General features: G+C 65.4%; 1 protein-coding gene across 1 annotated transcript in view; it reads right to left on the bottom strand.

Annotated features, from left to right (window-relative positions):
* Positions 1-406: 406 nt before the first annotated feature.
* The window catches only part of SPG7 (SPG7 matrix AAA peptidase subunit, paraplegin), a 30851-nt gene continuing 22806 nt past the window's right edge, over positions 407-8451 (bottom strand). Inside the window, exons 10-17 of the mRNA XM_059045897.2 lie at positions 8106-8230; positions 6680-6782; positions 5958-6068; positions 4695-4810; positions 3441-3597; positions 2769-2935; positions 2183-2260; positions 407-731 (exon numbers count right to left, since the gene is read on the bottom strand). Of these exons, the coding sequence (XP_058901880.1) occupies positions 459-731; positions 2183-2260; positions 2769-2935; positions 3441-3597; positions 4695-4810; positions 5958-6068; positions 6680-6782; positions 8106-8230 (1130 nt within the window). The 3' untranslated portion in view covers positions 407-458. The remainder of the gene's footprint in view (positions 732-2182; positions 2261-2768; positions 2936-3440; positions 3598-4694; positions 4811-5957; positions 6069-6679; positions 6783-8105; positions 8231-8451) is intronic.

Here is an 8451-nt window from a genome sequence, read left to right as displayed (position 1 = left end):
TCAGGGCAGAGCTGACCACGCAGGAAACACAGGCCTCCATCCACAGCACTGATTAGTGAAGTGTCACAGTTCCCGGGTGTCCCCTCAGAGCCCCTTGTGTGCACCCGTCCGCGCGGCAGCAGGTGACGGTGCTTTACTCCTCCAGGCCCAGTGCCTGTGCCCGTGGCCGACCCACTGATGAGCGAGCCCAGGACAGGGCCCCGTGGAGGGCGGGCAATGAGGGGCTTGGAGGCCCTTTCACAGCAGAGCCCTGAGCAAACTGGCCAAGTCACAGGAGCCGGGAGGAGCCCGGCCCAGGCCCCGCACCACGAGGCCCTTCAGGGCCCCCACAAGATGGGGCCGCTCCGTGCGCACTGGTGACCCTCCCGCAGGCGAGAACGACCCACAGACACGAATGAAACCGTGCGGCTCTGCAGAGACATTTACTTGCCCCGGGCAGGGAAGTCCAAGAATAGGTCTCAGGGGCCTTGAGCTGAGACCTGCGAGGGCCGAGAGGAGGGTCCGTCTCGGGCGGTCAGCAAGGAGGTCCAGCTACCGGGGCCAGGGTGGCTCGTCCCCCTGCAGGCGCTGCTGCCGGCCGCCTCGGCCGCCCCCGCCTCCCGCTTCTCCTCCTGGGCGTCGCTCCACCGCTGCGGCGCAATCCTCTTCTTGGGCCCGTGGGGGGGCGGGCCGATGAGGGCCTCGATGTCCTCGTAGTTGATCACTTCCTTTTCCAGCAGGGCGTTCGCCAGCTGGAAGAACAAGAGGGCAGTGTGAGCGGCTGACGAGGGCCCGGACGCGAGCCCTTTGAGAGCAGGGCGCGGCAGAGCGAGGGACCAGCCCCGGACCCACCGGCCCGGACGGGCGGCCGAGCGCAGAGTCGCTCCCCGACTCCACCTTAAGGACAAGGCCAGCTGCCGCTCCCTTCCCAACGTGTTTATTTGGGGCAACTTCAATTTCTTTTACAAACACGTGAGCGTCAGCACGCAGGCAGAGCTGGCGTGCAGGACGGCCTGGAGGGGACCAGGGGAGGGACCCACAAGGCGCCACCACGGCCGCTGCTGAGGGGTTCCCATCGCTCCCACGCCGGCTGCTCCGACAGCTGGCCCTGGGACGACACGGGCTTAAACCGCGCGGGTCCGCTCCTACGCGGCTTTCTTCAGCGAACGTGACTGCGGGGCTATGAGACCCACGACCGCAGATGCAGGATCACGGGCAGGGAGGGCCGGCTGTGGAGGTGGCGCTCGGGGGCGCCGGCTGTACGGTGCTCAGCCCAGGCGCGCCCGGCCGGCGCGAGCAGGTGCCCGTGCGCACGGGAGCCCCACACGGCAGCGGGCCGGTCCCGGCGGGTTCCGCACGGCTCCCGGCTCCTGGCGGGCAGGCGCCGCTGCTCTCAGGACCCCACAACACGACACCCGCAACGTCACGCTGAAGGAACAGCGGCCCGTCCACAGAGAGCTGCCCCCGCTCCGGGTCCACGGAAGCTTCACCTCTGCGGTCGCCTCCAAACCCAACAGCCCAGGCTTGCGATGAGCACGCCAGACAGAGCCCAACTGGGGGACGTTCCACACCCACCAGAGCAGCCCTCCAGCACTGCCATCAGCAACAGGAGCGGGAGCCGTCCCAGCCAGGAGGGCCTGACGGACGTGAGGACCCACCGGAAGGCGGGGTGAGCGCCAGGCGAGGTGGCTGAAGCGTGGACTGCGGTTAACGGCGCCGTGTCCGTGTCGGCTGGTCACCGTGTTGTGGCAAGCGCGCCCCACTGATGGGAGATGTCAACACGAGGGGACCAGCCGGGGGCAGAGGGCTCCGTGCCGTATCTGGCGCTTCCCTGGGCACCTCAAACTATGCTACGCTTTACAATTCAGTTTAAAAGTTCAGGAGAAGTGTAAGAGCTGGAAGAGGACTAAACAACGTTGACCAGACCCCAGTACTGGCTGAAACCGGGTAGCGGGCCCAGGAGGGAAGGCGACGTCCCTCCGTCTCCTCTGAAGGGACTGGCCCGAGAGGTTCAATGATACAAAGCTCAACGAGGTACGCAAGGAGCTACGCTCAGCTGAGCTGGGTGGGCCTCGCTGGATATGTCGTTCTCTGGAGCCCTGTGCACGGCAGGGGTGAGCGGCTGCGTTAGCAGGGCGGTGACGGCAGGCCCAGCTGCTGGCGGGACAGGGGGGCGCAGGGCCCGGGGGCGGTGGGGGCTCACCGCCTGCAGCTTGTCCAGGTTGTCCCGAAGCACCTTCTCGGTGTGCCTATAGGCCGCGGCCACCAGCAGCCTCGCTTCCTGCAAAGGGAAGAGAAGAGTCTGGGATGGGCCAGGGTGGCTGCCCACCGCCCGCGGGGTCCCCCGTGGCCCGGCCCTGGCGCTAAGGTACACAGAAGAAACAGGTACAGGAACACACGGTCTTTCGTGTCTTACAACGAACAGGAGAGCAAGGCTGTCAGCAGCCTCCTGCCCCCGCCGCCCCAGCCCCGGGAACGCCCTGTTCAAGGGGCCTGCCCAGCGGACAGCCTGCCAGCTCCTGGAGCCCCGGACCCACACCTGTCCTCCATGCCCGCGGCTGCCTACGTGCCAGCAACACTGCGGTCGTCTCCCGGGGGCAGCTGCAGGGCTCACGGGTGCCGGCTCCGTCACGGGAGACACGTACTTATTTGACGTCCCTCACAGTCCTGTGTCGTCTATGGTCCCACCGGGCGCCAGCAGGCCCCTGCCCAACTCCTCTGGGCACGCGGCCAGCACACACGAGGCCTCTCTCCCACCCGCACGCAGCTCGGGACCAGGGAGAACTCACGTGATCCATCATCTGCTGGAGGCCCTGGCTGAACGGACGCCGTCCAATGCCCTGGACGCCATCCTGGGCCTCGGGGAAGGAGACAGGCCCGATGCTGGGCGCCATCCCGAACTGCTTCACCATGGAGTAGGCGATGTGCGTGACCTTCCGCAGGTCGTCCTGCGCCCCTGGAGTTAGGGGTCAGGAAAGGGGGTTCTTTCCTGGAGGTGTAGGCCGGGGCACCCGGGGCCCTGCCGACCCCTGAGAGCAGAGGTGGGTACCTGGGGACAACTGTATCCTGTCACTGGTCCTTAAAACTTAAGAAAATGCTCTTTTGTTTAAAAAACAACTCCTCGGGATGCATCTATGGATTCACGGTGCCAGCAGCGACCTGGCACCATCCAGGTCCACGGGGCAGCTGACAACACGGGCCCCGAGTCTCCCAGAACCTCCTCCACCTCCTGACGGCCCAGCGAGACCACCTAGCTCCGCTTACAGTCTGCACGTGGGGAAAAGCTTTCGTAACAACTGCCTCATCCAGAAAGTCTTGCTTAGTTCCAAACCTCCAATCTTTTAGAAACACTTAATGAAATTCAAAACTGCACCTGCACCTGCTACTCAGACCCCTCCATCGGATTCACGCCCCCACCCCACGCAGAACGGCTGGAAGCCGTGGGGGCGCCAGCGCCTCACCGGAAGTGACCCTGTTGAAGGAGATGGACTCGGAGGCGCGGCCGCCCAGGGCCATGCACATCCGCTCAAACAGCTGCTCCCTGGTGAAGAGGTGCTGGTCTCTTGGGAGCATCTGCGTGAAGCCCAGGGCTGCGTTGGTCCGCGGCGCGATGGACACCTGCGGAACAGAGACGGCCCCGCTTAGCGCGCAGGACGCGCGCCTCAGAGATCGGGGGGTGCGGTCAGACCGTCTTCAATCAGAGGGTTCAAAGCAGGGAGCACACGTGACCGTCCCCACGTTTATGACGGCATCACGGAGAAGGGCTCCCACGCTGCCGGGGCGCGAGGCCCCTGCACGCGACCAGGCATCCGCGAGGGAAGGAAAGGTGACGAGGACGCAACGACCCGCCGAGGGCCCTGCGCTGCCCGGGCCCCACCCACAGCCCGCGCCTGGTGAGCCCACGGGGCAGGGTTCTGGCAGCAGGAGGCCTCCCTGAGGCTCCGAGGAGGACACGGCCCCACCTCGCCTGGCAGAGTGCCGAGAGGGGCAAGGAGGCTTTCTCGGCACGATTAGCCTGCCTGCCTCTCTGTCGTCGGATGGAAGACCCTAAGCACAGGAGATTTTAAACCAGGGCATTTACTTCACCATGGGCTTCACCATGGGCTTTTTTCCCCCATGTTAATTTTTCTAGATACTGCACGAAAACATTGATCTTGATCACTGGGTCTTCTCGGCGGGTGGCTTCCACACACACGGGTCTTCGCCACAGCCCTCTGCCCAGGACACAAGCAGCAGGACACCGGCCGACGAAGCCCGACTAGCAACGCGCCGCCGTAGCCGTCATCCCCGGGAAATGCCACACGCAAGCTGCAGCTGCCGCACAGCCCCGTCTTCGGGGGTCACGGAACAAGGAGCGAGGCGGCTCCTCCTCAGCTGGGGGGACCAAGCCCCAAGCTCAGGCCCACGTGGAGGGCACGGTCACAACCCCCCCCACGGGGCACCCACGCACCAAACACGGGCACCGTCCGCAGGGGCCACTCAGGGACCCCCGGTCACGAAAGCACACAGCTGAGGAGGCGTTACGATGGTACGCCCGCCAAATACACAATGTGTGCTAACCTCCCGGCTCTCTAGACTCAGGAGTCGTGAAATCAGCACGTCCCAGAGCCGACGGCAACCCTGGTGATCCTCGGCTCCGCCTGCGACCGCGGCCGCCCCGCCCCGAGCCAGGGCCGCCGACCCCGCGCCCCCCGCGCCCGGGCCGCCGCGCCCACCTTCCCCACGGCCTCCGTGTGCTCCAGCAGCCAGCCCACCAGGGCGTGGCCTGACTCGTGCAGCGCGACCACCTTCTGCTCCTCCTTGGAAAGCACCTGGCTCTTCTTGGCGGCCCCTGAAAGAACGCCGGGGAGGGTGAGCTCAGGTGCACGGCCACCCCGGATACGCGGCCAGGCGCGCGCCCGTGGCGCCAAAGCGAGGCCTCGCTCGCCCCGCTTGTGTAAACGCTGCCAACAGCAGCCCCTCCGGCAAGGCCCTCGCGGGGCTGCGGGGCCGAAGCAACGAGCTCGGATCTCCTGGCAGGGCAGCCGCGGGCCTCGCTCTCGTCCTCCTGCCCGAGTAGCTGACCCCTTACCTCGCGACCTTACACGCATCCCCCTCAAGTCACTGCTGAGGCCCCGTCCCCTGTCCCCAACTGTCCCCACAGCTGCACGTTTCCATCTCTGCACCCTGAACAAGCTCTGCGTTCCGGGTACTTGGTAAATCACGCGGCTGGGACCACCCCCAGCGCCTGCTGTGGGGGGACACGTCCTGAGACACACTGGCTGCGGCGGTCGGATCGCCCCACCCGGAGCCGGGCCCAGGAGCGGCCGCTGCAGCTCGGGAGCACCCCGCCCGGGGCACCACACACCCAGGCGGGATTCTGGGCGGGCTTTCCCTAGTCTTTCCTGCTCGGATACTCTCGCTGTAAGCGCGTCACTGTCCACGTAAAAGAAAGGGCTCACACAAAACGTCCCCGACAGTGAGAAACCGTGACGCTGGCTCGTGCCCAGGCTGCAGAGGCACCTGTCCTAGGTCTGAACTCAAACTGCGGGTGGCGGGCCCGTCTGCGGGAGGGGCCTGCTCCTCGGCGCCGCCCTCAATGACTTGGTCTAAACCCTGCGGGAGGACGAGGCGCACGGACGGCCTGGGCGGCGGGGGCTCGTCCCGCTCCCCTCACAGAAGGCCGAGGGCCCCTGCCCGACACGGAGTGCGCGGAGCCTCCCGCAGGGCAGGCCTCCTCCTCGCCCGGGGGGGCGGCTGCCAACCCCTGGCGACGCAGGCAGGGGCCTGTCCGGCGCTCGGGCCCCGCACATTGGCCGACGGGCCGAGGACACTCACGCCTGAGCTTGCGACCCCCTTTTATATTTCTGTTTGGACAGTATCTTAAACAAACAGAGTAAGTCACACTGTTGAGGCCTGACGTGAAAACAGGAACACTTGACCTGCCTTCCCTCTCGGGCAATAATGCCGTCGCGTGGCGTCGCGGGCCGCCCACGTACCGGCCACGACGCGCTCCACAGCGTAGTCCAGGCTGGACGTGTGCACGGCCGTGTGCCCCTCCCGCGCGGCGTGCAGAGCGGCCTCGTTACAGATGTTGGCGATGTCAGCGCCTGTGGGCACGGGCGGGGGGGTGGGGGGCACTCAGCAGACACAGAGAGACGGGGGCGGAGGCGGGGCTGACCCATCCCCCTCGAGCCGCCGCCTCTCTGGACCCCTGCTGGTCTCCTCCACCTAGCGTTCCACATGCACGTCGAGGGATGAGAAAGGCTCTCGGACACCCATGAGGTTCTAGTTCAGGACGTTAAAGAAAGTCCAAAGGGAAGAAATTTATACCACAATAAAAGGGGTTTCTACTTCTGTTACCCTGTAAAACGGGAGCCATACAGAAAAGAAACCTGACGTGTGACAACGTGGAGACTGCGGGGGAGGGCAGTGGGGGGCCCGGGGGGAGACGCGGCCTTGCAGGGCAGCCCCCGGTGGGGAGCAGCGGAACAAAGGCAGGACCACCGGACTGCCAGGGGGTGGGGGTGGGGGTGGGGGTGGGGGCGTGCACAGGTGACAGGTCGTCGGGGAGGAGAGTCCTTTCACCTCTGCCTGCTGCGCATACACCTCACTCCCACCCCGGCTGAGCTGGCCGTGGGCCCAGAGCAGGGGGGGAAGGAGGTCCCTGGGGAGGCCCCCTGCACCCTCTCCAGCCCCAGACAAAGACCAGCGCCCCTACCGCTGAAGCCCGGCGTCAGCTCCGCCAGCCGCTGGGAGTAAAAGCTGCCGGCCCGCGTCAACTTCAGGCTCTTCAGGTGCTGCTCAAAGATCTCCCTCCTTTCCTGCGGGACACGGGACAGGGGACACGGGTCAAAGGACACGGGCACTGGGGAGCCCCCAGGCCTGCCCTGCAGGCGGGAGCCACCGGCCATGAGGTCAACTTCTGCTCCGAGAAACCAACTCAGGGATACAGGCGGCGTTTCAAAACCGGAAGGAAAAAAGGAGACAGGAGGAGATAAAGCACGTCACACATCACAGGTAGCAAGGGTTATTTTGTATCCTGTGTAACACGTCGGGAAGATGGGAATCCAGGCCTTCGGAAGGAGCGGCGGGGCACAACCTAAGACAGGACAAGGCTGGGCGCTCCCGGGCCCAGCCCTGCCCCCCACGTCAGTCTCTGCGGGGACGTTACCCCACCAGCCACCTGCTGCGCTCACCCTCCAAACCCTTCCCTGCCCCCGCTGGGTCCTCAACCACGCTGGGCTCCTGCCCCCTCGGGGGCCACCACGAAGGCCCAAGCCCCTGGAGGTGCACGTCCGAGCAAGAGGCCAGAGGCAGCGGGGCCAGAGGGGCCGAGAGGTCCCTGGGGCTTCGCACCCTCCACCCCATCAGGGCAGCCATGCAGCTCGTGCTCCAAAGCCATGCAGCACGCGGTTCTGGGGCTCTGCAAAGACTGCCGCAGAACTCGGCCCAGACGTCTCAGAATAAAGAGGAAAACAACAAGGATCAAAACCAGGAGAAGAGGGGCTTCCCTGGTGGCGCAGTGGTTGCGAGTCCGCCTGCCGATGCAGGGGACGCGGGTTCGTGCCCCGGTCCGGGAAGATCCCACATGCCGCGGAGCGGCTGGGCCCGTGAGCCATGGTCGCTGAGCCTGCGCGTCCGGAGCCTGTGCTCCGCAACGGGAGAGGCCACAACAGTGAGAGGCCCGCGTACCGCAAAAAAAAAAAAAAAAAACAGGAGAAGAGGGGCTTCCCTGGTGGCGCAGTGGTTGAGAATCTGCCTGCCGACGCAGGGGACACGGGTTCTAGACCTGGTCCGCGAAGATCCCACATGCTGCGGAGCAACTAAGCCTGCGTGCCACAACTACTGAGCCTGAGCTCTAGAGCCCGCGAGCCACAACTGCTGAGCCCACGTGCCACAACTACTGAGGCCCGCGCACCTAGAGCCCGTGCCCCGCAACAAGAGAAGCCACCGCAATGAGAAGCCCGCGCACCGCAACGAAGAGTAGTTCCCGCCCGCCGCAACTAGAGAAAGCCCGCGCGCAGCAACGAGGAACCAACACAGCCAAAAAATATATAAAAATAAATAAATAGATAAAATTAAAAACAAAAAACCCAGAAGAGCAGGGAGCCGAGGCCCGGAGAGACCAGCCAGGCCGCACTGACCCGCAGTGTGGGAAGGTCGATGAACACGTGCCGGTCCAGTCGGCCTGGCCTCAGCAGAGCGTTGTCCAAAACGTCAGCTCGGTTGGTGGCCGCAAGGACGATGACATGGTCAGTGGTGCCCATTCCTGAAGGAACATACAGCAGCCGTTAGGGTGGGGCCCCCAACCCGGCAGCTTCCCCACGGACCCCCTCGAGGGACACGGGGCGGGAGAGGCGGGGCACCTGAACGCAGCGCTGTGGACCCACCCGGGCCCGTCCCTCCTGAGCGCTTCCACCAAAACCACAAGAGCAAGAACCCAGCGCTTCCTTCCCAGACCGCGGCCCAGAGGCGGAACCGCAGGTCGGA

The sequence above is a fragment of the Kogia breviceps genome, chromosome 18 (assembly GCF_026419965.1).
Source record: "Kogia breviceps isolate mKogBre1 chromosome 18, mKogBre1 haplotype 1, whole genome shotgun sequence".
Classification (NCBI taxonomy): domain Eukaryota; kingdom Metazoa; phylum Chordata; class Mammalia; order Artiodactyla; family Physeteridae; genus Kogia; species Kogia breviceps.
The sequence above is the reverse complement of the archived record's forward strand: the minus strand, read 5'-3'. Positions and strand labels throughout refer to the sequence as shown.